This window comes from Doryrhamphus excisus, linkage group LG14 (assembly GCF_037039965.1).
Source record: "Doryrhamphus excisus strain RoL-2023G ecotype Guam linkage group LG14, RoL_Dexc_Guam_v1.1, whole genome shotgun sequence".
NCBI lineage: Eukaryota > Metazoa > Chordata > Actinopteri > Syngnathiformes > Syngnathidae > Doryrhamphus > Doryrhamphus excisus.
In genome coordinates, this window is record NC_136370.1 from 16800113 (window position 1) to 16817935 (window position 17823).

At 41.5% G+C, this 17823-nt stretch overlaps 1 protein-coding gene across 1 annotated transcript in view; it reads right to left on the bottom strand.

Moving 5' to 3' along the window:
• The window catches only part of mnat1 (MNAT1 component of CDK activating kinase), a 49271-nt gene that overhangs the window by 23316 nt on the left and 8132 nt on the right, over positions 1-17823 (bottom strand). Inside the window, exons 2-7 of the mRNA XM_058091528.2 lie at positions 17223-17375; positions 16756-16829; positions 16302-16405; positions 14891-15031; positions 13480-13611; positions 730-851 (exon numbers count right to left, since the gene is read on the bottom strand). Of these exons, the coding sequence (XP_057947511.2) occupies positions 730-851; positions 13480-13611; positions 14891-15031; positions 16302-16405; positions 16756-16829; positions 17223-17375 (726 nt within the window). The remainder of the gene's footprint in view (positions 1-729; positions 852-13479; positions 13612-14890; positions 15032-16301; positions 16406-16755; positions 16830-17222; positions 17376-17823) is intronic.

Consider the following 17823-nt stretch of genomic DNA (forward strand, 5'->3'; position numbering starts at 1 on the left):
ATTTATTTATTTCTGATTGATTGATTTTCTTTATTCTTGATTTGTTTATTTATTTTTCATCTTATTTTGTGCAGAAAAATAAAAATTAAGATATTTGAGAACAGTGGAATGTTTTATCAGCGCTTTTATTGTTGAAAATCGGAACCAAAACACTGAAAAAGTTTGTATATTTTTCTGTTTTTAATAAATGCGTTTTTTTTTTTTTGTTTGTTGTTGGAAAACCTGATGTGGCCCGGTCTCACCCAGACCCTAGCTCCAGTGGCCCCCAAGTAAATTGAGTTTGAGACCCCTGATCTACACCATCAGACATTGGAGATGTGGATAATTGTCAACTTCTTATTAACAGCAATCCCTTGTTTATTGCCGGTAATTGGGTCCAGATCAGTTAGAGTTGGCTAGTTAGAGCACAGAAAACTTGTGTATGGCCTTCTTAATGTAAATTTTACCATGATTAGAGCACCTCTAGGCATGGAATAACACCCCTATATTCACGTTTACACTCATATTAAGCAATATAGTAGACATAATAGAAAATATGACATATGACTACTGGCTGAAAATAAAGTTGGTAAAAAAAAAAAGTTCATATAATTTTTATGACCCTCCCTCTTGAAAGCATCGCAATCGAGAATCGCTACGAACCGGAATCGGAACAGACATGGTTCAAATTGAAACAATTTTAAGACTCCCAATTTTATATGTGTTTTGAGTGTGTAATAAAACTTGTACCCAAGTCTTCCCAGCTGGTCCAGTTCAGGTACCGGCGGTCCATAGGTTTCAATTTGCAGGGGACTGTAGTGGTAGAGAGCGTCTTCTAACTTGGGTACAGGTTGCAGACATACCGTCTGGCGCTGTTGGGAGGGGTGGGGGTGGGTGGGGGGGGGTACAGAGAGAAGAGAGAGAACAACAAATTTAACACAGGACAATAATCTTCATTGGTATGCGGTGGAAACTACGTCACATCCATAACGACTTAACAAGAAAAACTATTAGGACTTAATGTCAATCAAACGGCAGCCTGAACAAGTTCCTGACAGACTGGTTTAGATATAGGAGACATTTTTACTGTCTTCCACTATCATTTCATTTCAGATTTAGTCCACAGTTGACTACTCGTTAAATGGGAGTTATTTTTATATCTTGCTGTTTTTAAAAGGCTAAAAGATCCAGATAGACAAATCAACATGGTAGGTGTGCAACAACAGTAGCTTATTTATTTAGTCACACACTAAAAAAACATCAGACAAGACAAGAAGGCTCACTCCATTCATTCCGCTATGAAACAAACATGCTTAGGTGCTGAGACCAATGCACAGAGTGAACCCTCTCCCTGCCAACAAGGAAAACAAACAGGCATGCACATGGCAATATATGGAGGCCGGCAGAATTAGAGTTATTGTGTGATAAATTGATTAATCATCCAAGGCCTGTAGTACCGTACAGTAAAAAAACAGGCATAAGAACCTAAAATTGTATGCTCCATTACCGTACACTGGAATTAAGAAGCTCATTCCCCAAAACGGTGAAGGAAAACTGTTCAAACAGGCCAAGTCAGCAAATGTGATGTGATGACGAAGTATGGAGAAAAAAAAAAACACATCACGGCCAAAAAGAATTGGAAACAAGCTTAGCGGATTCAAACGTGTGACAAATATTAGCCCACTGACTGTTGGAGAGAGGCTGAGAACTTTTAATTGCCAGGGACATGAAATGACGCTTTAATAGACAATCCTTTAAAGCTGGGGTTTCACCGTTTCTTCAGCATTGAAACATGACACTACTCAATGCCATCGCAGAGATGCTCAATTTGAGGCTCTGTCATCAAAAGGGGAATTTCCAAGTCACGCCGACTTTGTCTCGGCATGAAAGTAGTCAGACAAATCAGACAAATTATAATGGCGATGCCTAAAACAAACAGGGGGAAATTATAGGGAGTAGGAGAGGAACTGAAAGACAATAGGAAGATTAAAAAAAGATGAGAGAAATAAGAAGTTCAACATGGGCAGTACAAATAAGAGAGCTCAGAGGAGAGTTAATAAAAACCCAAACAAAATGAGTAACATGTGTCCCAACGGCCTGAAACACATACATTTAAGCATATACATACGCCACTAAAGCCCACTAAGCACCACTGAGGATGCATAGTGAGACAGCAGCGAATCCTACAGTGAAGAAAATAAGTATTTGAACACCCTGCTATTTTGCTATTTCTCCCACTTAGAAATCATGGAGGGGTCTGAAATTTTCATCGTAGGTGCATGTCCACTGTGAGAGAGATAAACTAAAAAGAAAAATCCAGAAATCACAATGCATGATTTTTTAACAATTTATTTGTGTGATACAGCTGCAAATAAGTATTTGAACACCTGAGAAAATGAATGTTAATATTTGGTACAGTAGCCTTTGTTTGCTATTACAGAGGTCAAACGTTTCCTGTAGTTTTTCACCAGGTTTGCACACACTGCAGGAGGGATCTTGGCCCACTCCTCCACACAGATCTTCTCTAGATCAGTCAGGTTTCTGGGCTGTCGCTGAGAAACACGGAGTTTGAGCTCCCTCCAAAGATTTTCGATTGGGTTCAGGTCTGGAGACTGGCTGGGCCATGCTAGAACCTTGATATGCTTCTTACGGAGCCACTCCTTGGTTTTCCTGGCTGTGTGCTTCGGGTCGTTGTCGTGTTGGAAGACCCAGCCACGACCCATCTTCAATGCTCTGACAGAGGGAAGGAGGTTGTTCCCCAAAATCTCACAATACACGGCCCCAGTCATCCTCTCTTTAATGCAGTGCACTCGTCCTGTCCCATGTGCAGAAAAACACCCCCAAAGCATGATGCTACCACCCCCATGCTTCACAGTAGGGATGGTGTTCTTCGGATTGTACTCTTCATTCTTCTTCCTCCAAACACGCTTATTGGAATTATGACCAAAAAGTTCTATTTTGGTCTCATCTGACCATAAAACTTTCTCCCATGACTCCTCTGTATCATCCAAATGGTCATATGCAAACTTAAGACGGGCCTTGACATGTGCTGGTTTAAGCAGGGGAACCTTTCGTGCCATGCATGATTTCACATCATGACGTCTTAGTGTATTACCTACAGTAACCTTGGAAACGGTGGTCCCAGCTCTTTTCAGGTCATTGACCAAGTCCTGTCGTGTAGTTCTGGGCTGATTCCTCACCTTTCTTAGAATCATTGAGACCCCACGAGGTGATATCTTGCATGGGGCTCCACTCCGATTGAGATTGACCGTCATGTTTAGCTTCTTCCATTTTCTAATGATAGCTCCAACAGTGGACCTTTTTTCACCAAGCTGCTTGGTAATTGCTCCGTAGCCCTTTCCAGCCTTGTGGAGGTGTACAATTTTGTCTCTGGTGTCTTTGGACAGCTCTTTGGTCTTCGCCATGTTACAAGTTAAAGTCTTACTGATTGTATGGGGTGGACAGGTGTCTTTATGCAGCTAACGACCTCAAACAGGTGCATCTGATTCAGGATGATACATGGAGTGCAGGTGGACTTCTAATGGGCAGACTAACAGGTCTTTCAGGGTCAGAATTCTAGATGATACACAGGTGTTCAAATACTTATTTGCAGCTGTATCACACAAATAAATTGTTAAAAAATCATGCATTGTGATTTCTGGATTTTTCTTTTTAGTTTATCTCTCTCACAGTGGACATGCACCTACGATGAAAATTTCAGACCCCTCCATGATTTCTAAGTGGGAGAAATAGCAAAATAGCAGGGTGTTCAAATACTTATTTTCTTCACTGTACGTAACTCAGCCAAACAACACGATTAACCACGATTAATCACACGTGCAAATTATTCCTAATAGTTTGCTGCTCTTTCACGTTTCTGGTTGTGTAAACTCATTCAAGTCCAAACCAAATCAAGACTGTATAACAGTACTAGGTAATCATCCATGCTTTCAATACACACCTTCTATGTTAGCATCCCCAAATAAGGCTCAATAAGGCAGAATTAAGAATTCAGTTGATTATGTAAAAGTGATTGATTGATTGGGCTGCACGACGGTCGACTGGTTAGCGCGGGGACCCGAGTTCAATCCCACCCTCGGCCATCTCTGTGTGGAGTTTGCATGTTTTCTCCGGTTTCCTCCCACATTCCAAAAACATGCTAGGTTAATTAGCGACTCCAAATTGTCCATAGGTATGAATGTGAGTGTGAATGGTTGTTTGTCTATATGTGCCCTGTGATTGGTTGGCGACCAGTCCAGGGTGTACCCCGCCTCTCGCCCGAAGACAGCTGGGATAGGCTCCAGCACCCCAGCGACCCTCGTGAGGAAAAGCGGTAGAAAATTAATGAATTAATGAATGTCATATTTGGGGCGGCACGGCGGTCGAGTGGTTAGCGCGCAGACCTCACAGCTAGGAGACCCAAGTTCAATTCCACCCTCGGCCATCTCTGTGTGGAGTTTGCATGTTTTCTCCAGGGAATCCGGTTTCCTCCCACATTCCAAAAACATGCTAGGTTAATTAGCGACTCCAAATTGTCCATAGGTATGAATGTGAGTGTGAATGGTTGTTTGTCTATATGTGCCCTGTGATTGGCTGGCCACCAGTCCGCCTCTCACCCGACAGTTGGGATAGGCTCCAGCGCTAGAAAATGAATGAATGATTGATTAATAATAATAATAATGTGTTAAAGCGGGCGACACGGTGATCTAGTGGTTAGCACGCAGACCTCACAGCTAGGAGACCAGGGTTCAATTCCACCCTCGGCCATCTCTGTGTGGAGTTTGCATGTTCTCCCTGTGAATGTGTGGGTTTTCTCCGGGTACTCCGGGTACCTGCCACATTCCAAAAACATGCTAGGTTAATTGGAGACTCCAAATTGTCCATAGATATGAATGTGAGTGTGAATGGTTGTTTGTCTATATGTGCCCTGTGATTGGTTGGCGACCAGTCCAGGGTGTACCCCGCCTCTCGCCCGACAGCTGGGATAGGCTCCAGCGGTAGAAAATGAATGAATGATTGATTTATTAATAATAATAATAATAATAATGTGTTAAAGCAAATAATACAAAATGGAGTGTGGTGGATGTCTGCATACAGCAGAGGCACCGTCAGCAGAACCCCACACAGAAATGACTGCCTTTTTGTGTTCAATAGAACAACGGTATTCAAAGAACATATCCCCATTAAGAACAATTAAAAAGAAAAAACAACCCAACTGATTATTGGCTATCAGTCAACAAAACGGACTCAGATGTACATCCAATCACAAACAGCAATCCCATCCAATGAACCAATGTCCTTTTTACTCATACAACAACATTAAACAACACAATCTCTGTTAGTCATCGTTGTTATCCTCCAAAAACCCGAGACACAGTCAAGCGCTTCTCGACAGTCTTTAACCTCAAGGTGCCAACGATCGCCAATCCTGGCCCATCATTCATCCGACACAGTGGTGTCCCGCCACAGACTAATGAAACACAGGCCTGCCAACCAAAAGGCTGAGAAACTTTCCTTCAATTTGACACTCCTGCACTCTCGCCATCCATCCTCCATCAAACTTTCAGCACTACTTAACTCCGATGCACCAATTGACGTACTGAGATTAAGCGGCGTCGGGGGGGAGGGGTGGAAGAAATGAATGCGTGGTGGAGAAAGAAAGCAGAAAGAAAGGAGTAAAGCAGATTCTTAAGTGATAGAGCAGCAACCCTTTCTGTTGCGTTCCACATCCACACTGACAAATGCAGCATAACAAACTGGCTTTCTTGCTTAACATATTTGTAAAATATATCTTTCAAGGCAAGATCCATAAAGTTGTAGTGGTGCGGACGGAGATGAGAGCTCTGGCCTCAACCCATCAAACACCTTTGGGCTGAACTGGAAAACAAATATAAGCCAGGCCTTCTTCCGGGATCCAATATCAGGGACTGTTGACTTCAAAAATGTCTTTTTGGAATTCCCACAGACAAATTTTGTCAAAAGAGTTAAAGCTGTGTATTTTTACGTCGGTGTAAATGCTAGATGTGATCTAGACCAGTGATTTTCAACCACTGTGCCGCGGCACACTAGTGTACCTTGAGAAACCGTCAGGTGTGCCGTGAGGAATTATCCAATATCACTTTTTATAATTAACATTTATTAATCATCATTTGCAAATATGATGTCAATAGCCATGAATATATGGACCCAAATATTCCAATTGCATTTGGTTTATTTGCTCAAACGGAAAGAATTGAACAGGGATGGAATATTCCTTTAACCAATCCGATTGAGGTATCTTGTACCCGCTCAAACGGAAAGTTGTCAGGGTTCGTTCTTCTTCATGGTGTTTTTCTTCTTCTGTTGTTTATTGGCGGTTGGCAAGCAGCTTTCGTGTGCATTAGCGCCATCTGTGGAACAGAATCTAAACACTTCTATACTTTATTCATAAGTCCAGTTTTATTAAAAAAGAAAATATATATCTATATAAAACATGTCCCGAGTTTAATTATAAAATATTAGCAAGATTGAATTTGATCTTTTCCTGTTTAAATTGATCCCGGGTGCGTTCTTTCAGCGCATGCTCAGATATGACGTAACACGCAGATCCAGACGTTCTTCACTTTTAAAAATGGAGGCCAGCAATCGGCACTGGACTAAGCAAAGTTGGTTTTTGATTCAAACTAAATTTCAAGACTGGACAGACGAAAAACTGGCAATACGGAGTTATTCCAACAAGTGAAAGAAAAACTCGGGGAAGCCGGTATCACGTGATGTTGATGTTTACGTTTTACTGGGCATGCCCTATTGACTATTCTGGTTGATTTTCATGGCGCATGTAGACAAGAGATTGGAATATTCCTTTCTATGGATACCATTGTTTCCCGAAAGGTCATTCGGAAAGAGAAAAAGTGGTGATGTAAAAACGTGGCTACTGTGGAGTGTCTGTGGTGTAAAGACTAGCATAGCAATGTAATATTGGTCCGTGTGGCAACACCTACCTTGTTCCTCTGATAGACTTATTGATGCACGTGTGAGGTCGTGGTGACATTTTGGAACATTTTTGGTTAGTGGTGTGCCACAAGATTTTTCCAATGTAAAAACGTGCCGTGGCTCAAAAAAGGTTGAAAAACACTGATCTAGACTTCGGTCCACACATTGGCAACCTCATCATTCATGCAAAACTGACATCCCAACAGCAGGTAGCAAGTGCAAAAAAGCTGGTCGCCCCTTGCCTTACAGGTTTAAATATAACCTCCTATATAACCAGTGGCAGCTGCCCCAGTGCAAAGCCCCTAAAGCTGACAAGTCCTTTTCCTGCTGGACTGGGCTTGCCTGGGTTGTTGAGGCCATCCTAAACAGGGCCAGGCCAGGGGTAGAGGCAGAGGTGTGAATGCCCACATGCGCTCGTGCCACTCACAGCTGATGGTTCTCTTTACTTCCCCCCCAATCCCGGTACTAAAACGCCTGCACTGATCAACCTGTGTTCCAGTAATCCAACAAGAAACGGTGACGTAAACAATAATTTGCAAAAACAACTTGTAAATAGCCCTGTGATTGGCTGGCGACCAGTTCAGGGTGTACCCCGCCTCTCGCCCCAAGACAGCTGGGATAGGCTCCAGCACTCCCATGACCCTCACGTAAACAATAATTTGCAAAAACAACTTGTAAACAGCCCTGTGATTGGCTGGCGACCAGTCCAGGGTGTACCCCGCCTCTTGCCCGAAGACAACTGGGATAGGCTCCAGCACCCCCATGACCCTCGCGGAAACAATAATTTGCAAAAACAACTTGTGAATAGCCCTGTGATTGGCTGGCGACCAGTCCAGGGTGTACCCCGCCTCTTGCCCGAAGACAACTGGGATAGGCTCCAGCACCCCCATGACCCTCGCGGAATCAATAATTTGCAAAAACAACTTGTGAATAGCCCTGTGATTGGCTGGCCACCAGTTCAGGGTGTACTCCGCCTCTCGCCCGAAGACAGCTGGGATAGGCTCCAGCACCCCCCATTCCAGCACCCCCATGACCCTCGAGTAAACAATAATTTGCAAAAACAACTTGTAAGTATGGCTGGCCACCAGTTCAGGGTGTACCCTGCCTCTCGCCCAAAGACAGCTGGGATAGGCTCCAGCACCCCCCATTCCAGCACCCCCATGACCCTCGCGTAAACAATAATTTGCAAAAACAACTTGTAAATAGCCCTGTGATTGGCTAGCCACCAGTTCAGGGTGTACTCCGCCTCTCGCCCAAAGACATCTGGGATAGGCTCCAGCACCCCCATTCCAGCAACCCCATGACCCTCACGTAAACAATAATTTGCAAAAGCAACTTGTAAAAGCTATGGCTGGCCACCAGTTCAGGGTGTACCCCGCCTCTCGCCCGAAGACAGCTGGGATAGGCTCCAGCACCCCCATGACCCTCGTGAGGATAAGCGGTAGAAAATGAATGAATGAACTTGTAAATAAATCTAATTTAATAATATGAGGAAGAAAGGACATCAAACTCCCAGTGAATGTGTTGAGATATTAAACAGGGCTTTTGTTGGGGGTGGGGTATGTAACGACAAGCTCTCAGGCAGAACAGGTCGGGCCAGTCTGCCGGAGAAAAGTAAAGCTCAGCTCAGTCCTACACCAACGAGTACGTCTCCCAATCAGAGGTCACTGTAAAGGACAACTTGAACAAAGCAAAACAAACGAACAGCGTGTAATTGTTTGTATTTTCTATTGAAGGCAAGTCCCATCGTGTGAATAGAACAATGACAGCGAGGTCCCCGGGATATTTAAGTCAGCTACACATCTATGTTTGGGGATAAACTCGCCACCCACATTTGTCTGTCTGCGTATGTTGCCTGCTGCTTCCATCGGGTGCCCACGGCGGCCTTGTCAGGTATGTCAGCTGCTCCGCCACCTGTGACAAGCGGATCGGGACATACTGGTGCGGGAACCTTTCATTTAAGATGCCACTGAAAGCTGCTCTAAAGCAAAGAGATTCCTCATCGGTCAAAGTCTTTGAGGAATGATGGTGTTAATTTGTTTCATTTGTTTTTTGATTTGCTTATTTATTTTTCCATCTTATTTTGTGTAAAAAATAAAAATTAACATTAAACATTTATTTAATAATTTAATAATAAATAAAAATTAATTAGTTAATTTGTTTCATTTGTTTTTTGATTTGCTTATTTATTTTTCCATCTTATTTTGTGTAACAAATAAAAATTAACATTAAACATTTATTTAATAATTTAATAAGAAAAAAATTAATTAGTTAATTTGTTTCATTAGTTTTTTTTATTTGCTTATTTATTTTTCCATCTTATTTTGTGTCGAAAAATAAAAAATAACATTAAACATTTATTTAATAATTTAATAATAAATAAAAATAAATTAGTTCATTTGTTGCATTTGTTTTTTGATTTGCTTATTTATTTTTCCATCTCATTTTGTGTCAAAAAATAAAAAATAACATTAAACATTTAATAATTTCATAATAAATAAAAATTAATTGGTTAATTTGTTTCATTTGTTTTTTGATTTGCTTATTTATTTTCCATCTTATTTTGTGTCAAAAAATAAAAATTAACATTAAACATTTATTTAATTATTTAATAATAAATAAAAATAAATTAGTTAAATTGTTTGTTTTGTTTTTTGATTTGCTTATTTATTTTTCCATCTTATTTTGTCGAAAAATAAAAAATAACATTAAACATTTATTTAATAATTTAATAATAAATAAAAATAAATTAGTTAATTTGTTTCATTTGTTTTTTGATTTGCTTATTTATTTTTCCATCTCATTTTGTGTCAAAAACTAAAAATTAACATTAATAATGTATTTAATAATTTAATAATAAATAAAAATTAATTGGTTAATTTGTTTCATTTGTTTTTTGATTTGCTTATTTATTTTTCCATCTCATTTTGTGTCGAAAAAAAAATTAACATTCAATTTATATTATCAATTTATTTATATCATTTATAATAATTTAATGTTTTATCAGAGCTTTTCCAAAGAACCAAAGCACTGAAAAAGTGGAGGGTATAGCAGAAGCATTGAAGACTATTATTATATATATATCATTATTAATATTTAATATAATTAATATTTATTAATATTTTTATTTTATATATATATATATATATATATATTTTTCTTTTTAACCTGGGAACCTTTCATTTAAGATGCCACTGAAAGCTGCTCTAAAGCAAAGAGATTCCTCATCGGTCAAAGTCTTTGAGGAATGCGACAAAGCAACCGAGGACGACTCCCTAACCGCAAATACACCACTTTCCTGGCACAAAGTCACCATGCTTTTCAATATGATCTGAAGCCAGATGTCAAAATTTGTATGGTAATGATCATAAATTCATATTCACAAGCAGGTGCCAAAGAGGGAGTACAGCGACCGGTCTTATGTGTCAGACAAAAACAAGCAACCTGTTTAAACAGGGACAAGCTGGCTGGCTTCCATGCAGACAGACAGTCTCTTTTGATATCAGTGGCCAATTGATTCTTCAAAGGATGTTTACTCAGACTTAGGCAGCGGTTGGTGTGCATTCACTTGCACACCATGGCTTAAATAGTGCCGGTACAAAGTGACGGATTAGCGTGTGCTTTTCCAAGCCATTTCTGAAGCAAGACCAGGCACATCCCAAGCCCTCGCATCGCACCTGGGCCAAAACAACTTTCCATTCGGATCGGGGTTAACTTCCCCAAGCATCCGTTTGACAGCATTCTGACTCAACCAGAATAGCCGTTATGCACCGGGGTCCCAAAGTAACAGGCTTAGATGTTTGCGTGCATGTTCCCGGTCGACAACACGACACAGCTGCTGCATTAGATGCGACATTAGATCACTCTTTAAATAAAGACTGGAGACTCCGCATCCTCACGTTCCTTGGATTGGTGGGCTCAGACATAAGCAGATATGTCATTCCACTAGTGACAGCTCACCTTGGCCTGGGAGACGTGGCGGGCTAAAGTGTTGCATGTGGCTGGGATAGCGATCCCATAAATTTCTACTTTCTCCGAGTGGGACAGATGAACTTGCACATCAACACGGTTGATAAAATTAGAGGCTGTAAAATTGGACAACTGTTCATTCACCTCGATCGTTGTCTGCTTTTTCTTATACTGAAATGTTATTCTTGATTAAACATTCATTTTCTACCGCTTTTCCTCACGAGGGTCGCGGGGGTGCTAGAGCCTATCCCAGCTGTCTTCGGGCGAGAGGCGGGGTACACCCTGGACTGGTTGCCAGCCAATCACAGGGCACATATAGTCAAACAACCATTCACACTCACATTCATACCTATGGACAATTTGGAGGCGCTAATTAACCTAGCATTTTTTTCGGAATGTGAGTGTGAGTGTGAATGGTTGTTTGTCTATATGTGCGCCTCTCGCCCAAAGACAGCTGGGATAGGCTCCAGCACCCCCCGCGACCCTCGTGACGAAAAAGCGGTAGAAAATGAATGAATGAACCCAATACAATACACTCTTATGTGACTTTACTCACCAGTATACACCAGTCATTATTTGCACTATTACCCATTTATCATTGCACTACATTATATATTATACTATATATTATATTCTGGATACCTTGTATATATCTTGTTAAATTGTCTTTTTTTACTCTACTTTTATATAATTTTTTTTAAAAACTTGACTACTGCACTGAAAGGAGAAGCTCTCCAATCTTGTTGTACATCTTGTATGATGACAATAAAGGCCATTCCATTCCATTCCAAGTGGAAATTGGCTAATTAGTTTCAATGTGATCCACTCAAATACATAATATGGACAAACGTCAGGGTAACTCCATGATTTAGTCCGTAATTAAATTCCACGGAGTGTAATGACCGGGTGTCCCAATACTTCCCCAAAGAGTGTTTCCTTAATAGATTGCTTGCATGACGCATTCAATGTCTAACCACAAGCACCGACTGACATCACCGAGTCGCTGCTGAGTTCTAAGAAAGAACATTTTTGCTGATGTGTTTTCTCCAACTGGTCTTGGAACAAGGGACCCAAACTTAGCAGATAAATGAATTCCAGCAATCGGCAGGAATTTGCCGGTCTGTGCTGAAACCTCACCAAGTCAAACAAGTCCTGCTTTTGGACTCTGAGGTGAAGGAAAATTCAAAGCCACATGCCCCCCCCCCCACCCCACCCCCGACTCTCTGTTGAGTAGAGCATATGTACGAGGAGAGCTCAGTGATGGGTAGGGTTGAAAATAAACAAGAAGAAGAAACTGAAATCATCATAATCATGCAGTTTCAGTGCCAACATGTAGAAAGATCTTGGTAGAAGATCACTTGATTATCCCACTTGAATCAAGAACCTCAAAAAAAAAAAAAAAAAAGCTAACATGCATCCAGCATGAGTCTCTTGGTGATAACCTTGCATAGTATATATCTCTCCCACGCACCACTGAACTGTGGGAAGACAAGGGTGCCTCATGAGGGCTGGTGGGGGGGGGGGGGGGGGGGCGCTTCAGGTGATGACACAGCCTGTCTCATCACAGTAAAATGAAAACAAATGACTGAAAAGCAGAACAGCAGCAAAAATGGAAGGTCTCTGCAGGCATGGAAAGCGAGGGTCACACAGACTCTGGCTCTCTCTCTGTGGGCCCTAGTTCTGGCTCAGAAGAATGTGATGACATGACTGAAGGGGAAACAGCCTTTTACACGGTCAAGGAGGACCAAACTCCACTAGACTCCTATAGATCCAAGTCTAGAATGAATCTATCCATTTGTGGTATTGCGTGAACATAAAATGTAGTTTTTAGAAAGAAAATAGAGCATAAACCAGCCTTCATTAAGTACAGCATTACAGTCTAAAGCAGGGGTCTCAAACTCATGGGGACGCTAGTTTGAGGCCCCCGCCTTGATATGAAAGTTTAATTAGTTAATTTGTTTCATTTGTTTTTTGATTTGCTTATTTATTTTTCCAACTTATTTTGTGTCGAAAAATAAAAATTAACATTAAACATTTATTTAATAATTTAATAATAAATAAAAATTAGTTAATTTGTTTCATTTGTTTTTTGATTTGCTTATTTATTTTTCCATCTTATTTTGTGCCTAAAAATAAAAATTAACATTAAACATTTATTTAATACTTTAGTAATAAATAAAAATTAATTTAGCATAATTTAATAATTTATAATAATTTAATGTTTTATCAGAGCTTTTCTAAAGAACCAAAGCACTGAAAAAGTGGAATGTATAGCAGAAGCATTGAAGTCTATTATATTATATATATATATATATTAATATTTAATATAATTAATATTTGTATTATATTTTTATTTTTAATATATATATATTTTTTTAACCTGATACGGCCCAGCTTCACCCAGACCCTAGCTCCAGTGGCCCCCCAGGTAAATTGAGTTTGAGACCCCTGGTCTAAAAAGATTCAACACACTATGTTTATTATTATTGTGAATGCACTTTGCAGAGATGTTTTTGGAATATGTAAAAGTAAATAAGAAAAATCATGCACTGCACTCACCATCTGAATTCCTGTTGAAAAGAGATTGGTGGGTTTGACCACGTGTTTCTGCTGCTCGATCTCAGTCTCCAGCTGGGAAACACGGGCCTTGTGCTGGGCAAGCAAGATAGAAGCAGGAAGCTGAGAATGTTCCTGGGGAAGGAAAAAAAAAGGTGTCATATATATATATATATATATATATATATATATATATATATATATATATATATATATATATATATATATATATATATTTGGAATAAAATGTGTGTTGCCACATACAGAGTTGTAAAAAACAAACTTGTGTTGTTCACTGATGATGCAGCAACATTGAGGTGTGGGCAGCCTGAAGTTTTTTTTGTGTTTAAAGGGAATCAAAAACTGATTTATTAGCTTCCTGTAGAGATATTGTATGTTTTGTTTGTTTCTTTCGGCTTTTTCCTTATGGATCTTTTTATATTCCGGATGCCCTACCTGTCCAGGTCTGAATTGTTTATTCTCAATAGTGTGGTCAGATCAACCATGAATGGGTTTGTCATAAGTCAATATATTTTTGGTACACACTGTTATGTCATTCATTCATTCATTCATTCTCTACCGCTTTTTCCTCATGAGGGTCGCAAGCACTGTGCAGCCCTTGCCCAAAATTAATATCCATTAATTCATTCTTTCATTCATTTTCTACCGCTTATCTTCATAAGAGTTGCCGGGGTTGCACATTTACTTCCTTTTAGCTTTCAAGATATTTGATTCTGCACATTATTTGCTGGTTACACTGGGACAATTTTCAATCCCAGTCCCACCACGTTGTCTTACTCTTACCCCTAAATGTACATACAGTACACAACCTTGTGAGCATATCACTAAACCCTCCGTTTGAGTCTTATTTTTAGATCAGATGAAGCACAACAGGTCGCCTGTGAGCAGCCTGTTAGCCACAAGTCAAGGAATCACCAAAAAGGCATCCTTTATTGTGCTTGTGTGTGAGAGAGAACAATGTGTTTGTGAGCGTTGGGATGTACAAATGTCAGGACTCGGGATGGCCCCCCCCCCAGGGGAGGCGGTGAGGGCTGATCTCATCTGCCTACAGTGGTCAGGCCCTGTGCCTTAAACAAACAAACACACAGCTTAAGCTGCTATCTGTGATGGTTGCTCGAGAAGGCCCCTCTGCAGGAACAATCACTTCCAAAGCCTGCAGCTCAACACAATGGAGCCAAGAAGGCTTTAGAATCGCAGAATGACAACAATGCACCCCGGCAGCACAATGACTGGTAATAAGCTCTTAATGATCAGCCATGAACCTTTGGGCTGTGTGTGTGTGTGTGTGTGTGTGTGTGTCTCGGCAATGGAACATACAGTATGTCGTATTTGCGCAACAAAATACACATGGCATTCTTGTTCACCTTTCTTGAACTACATGTCTGCATCTCACCAGTTCATCCAGCAGAGCCTGCTTGTTCTTCTTTTTGGCCAGAAGCTGCCTCTGCTCCTCCTGCAGCACGTCCAGTCTCCGCTGATCACTGCCCTGCTGTTCTAGCAGGAGTAGCTCCTCCAGTTCCTCTTGTTCTCGGGTCTAAACAAAACACATGTACATTGCGGTTCAGTGGTCAAAATGAAGTAGCAGGTGAATGTAGAACATTCATTCATTCATTTTCTACCGCTTTTTCCTCACGAGGGTGCTGGAGCCTATCCCAGCTGTCTTCGGGCAAGAGGCAGGGTACACCCTGGACTGGTCGCCAGCCAATCACAGGGCACATATAGACAAACAACCATTCACACTCACATTCATACCTATGGACAATTTGGAGTGGCCAATTAACCTAGCATGTTTTTGGAATGTAGGAGGAAACCGGAGTACCCGGAGAGGTCTGCGCGCTAACCACTCGACCACCGTGCAGCTCCTAATCAACAGCATGAACAGTTATTTAACCTTTAAAATGAACATGAATGAAACCCGCACAGAAAGCTTTCTAGGTCTTCCAGAATATGCACCTATGGAGTGGCCAATTAACCTAGCATGTTATTGGAATGTGGGAGGAAAACCTACGCATGCAAACTCCACACAGAGACGGCTGAGGATGGAATCGAACCCTTGTTCCTCCTAGCTGTGAGGTCTACGCGCTAACCACTAGACCGCCGTGCCGCCCGAATGTAGAACAAAGGGTTGAAAAAGAAGAAGGAACATTTTTTTTCCAGCCACCAAACTCTTTAATAATAAATATACCGCAATTTCCGGACTAATTTCCTGATTATGAGCCTCACCCACTACATTTTTAGAGGAAAACCGATTTTGACCAGTATACATATTTACAAAGAAACACGGTACACAGAGAGAGTTTTCAAAGTTTTAATAATATAACTTAACAATAATAATAATCTAACTTTCTTCACAAAAACGGTGCCTGTGACGCGGCAGTAAAACGGTAGCAACATGGTAACAACACGCCGCGATCTTTTTACATTGCTCCGGTTCTTCCCGCTGCCGTTTCCGGCGTCTCACCATCGATTCGTTTATGCCAAGTTTACGTGCAGCGGCTCTGTTTCCTTCTTTATCGGACAGCTCGATTGCTTTTAGCTTGAAAAGCTGCATCATTGCGTTTTTTTTTTTTTTTTGCATTTTCCACGAAGAGGGTATGTTCACGCTAATTTAATTTATGCACAAGACAAGAAGTTGCAGTCTTCCTCCGGTCTTAATATTACCTTTTCTACTCGAGAGCCCCTGGCGGCCGTTAGAAAAATGACATAAATTGGCCGCATCACTGAATAAGCCGCAGGGTTGAAAGTTTGGGGGAAAAAAAAAGTAGCTGGCTTATAGTCCGGAATTTACGGTAATCATAACGTACAAGCTTAGCTTTATTCTTCTGGATGAGATCTCGGTTCTCCCGCTGGTACTGCTCCATCCTCAGCTTTGTGTTGTCCACTTCGATGTTGTTTGTAAGATTAAACACTGCAGAGACAGGAGACACGAGCAACCGTTACATCACTTTCATTCGTCAGTTACTTTCAATTGTATGCAAGATCTGGAGAAAAACAGTTGTGGTATTCAAGTGATATTTAAATGTACACACAAACGATGCAAATCCTCACTCGGACTAAAAGACCCTTAAAGGCACCGGGCTGAAGGCTTATGGCATGTTGGCATTCATGATGTGTTAGCATTGGCAGCTCTACCCGGTGATCTACACCCCGAGCTGGCACGCACTAATGCCTGTTCAACATCCCTCCATGCCGCCGGGGGAGAAATCATTACGGCGGCTGAAAAACACCGTTTTCAAGTAGTGGAGTTAGGATTTGTACCGATTTCTTCTACTTGCTCCAGGTAGTCGTTATATTCTCTCAGGCTAGAGAAGTCGCCATCTCTTTTATTGTATCTGCAGACAGAGAAAAGACAAATGTGCTGGCATTAATATCCTCCATTAAATCAACCATTTTATAATAGCTTGTCTGCCTTTTGCCTAATAGACACACATTAGATGTCAATTAAGGGGCTATTAAAGGACAGATGAGATGGAAAGAAAGACAGAAATGCAGGGAGGGGCAGCCAAGTAAAAAAAAACTGGCAGAGAAAGAGCCTTCCCGCTTGATCCCCCCCCCCACCCTGGGGAGTCTCATTGTCTACAAAACAAACAACGTAATGAGGAAGACAAAGGTGGCTTAAGAAGTGGGAGGAGCCACAAGATGAGACATAAACATTAACCCCGCCACACCCCAGGCCCTCCCTCCCTCCCTCCCTCCCTCCCTCCCTCCCCATCGCAGTCACTCACATCTTCAACACCTTCTTGCGGATCTCCACCTCCTTGTCGACGGTGGGGTCCTCGAAGAGCTGCACGCGGAAGTTGCTCTTTCTCAGGGGCGTGTCACATTGCACGCAGTTGCCCGAGCCGCGGACAAACAGCATCTCCACGCAGTTCTCGCATCTGAAGGAGGACCAGATATAATTCAGTTTTCATTTATTCATTCATTCATTTTCTGCTGCTTATCCTCACAAGGGCCGTGGGGGTGCTGGAGCCTATCCCAGCTGTCTTCGGGCGAGAGGCGGGGTAAAGCCTGGACTGGTGGCCAGCCAATCACAGGGGCACATATAGACAAACAACCATTCACACTCACATTCATACCTATGGACAATTTGGAGTCGCTAATTAACCTAGCATGTTTTTGGAATGTGGGAGGAAACCGGAGTACCCGGAGAAAACCCACGCATGCACGGGGAGAACATGCAAACTCCACACAGAGATGGCCGAGGGTGGAATCGAACTCGGGTCTCCTATCTGTGTGGCCTGCGCACTAACCACTCGTTCACTGTGCGATTCATTCATTCATTCATTTTCTAATGCTTATCCTCACGAGGGTTGCGGGGGTGCTGGA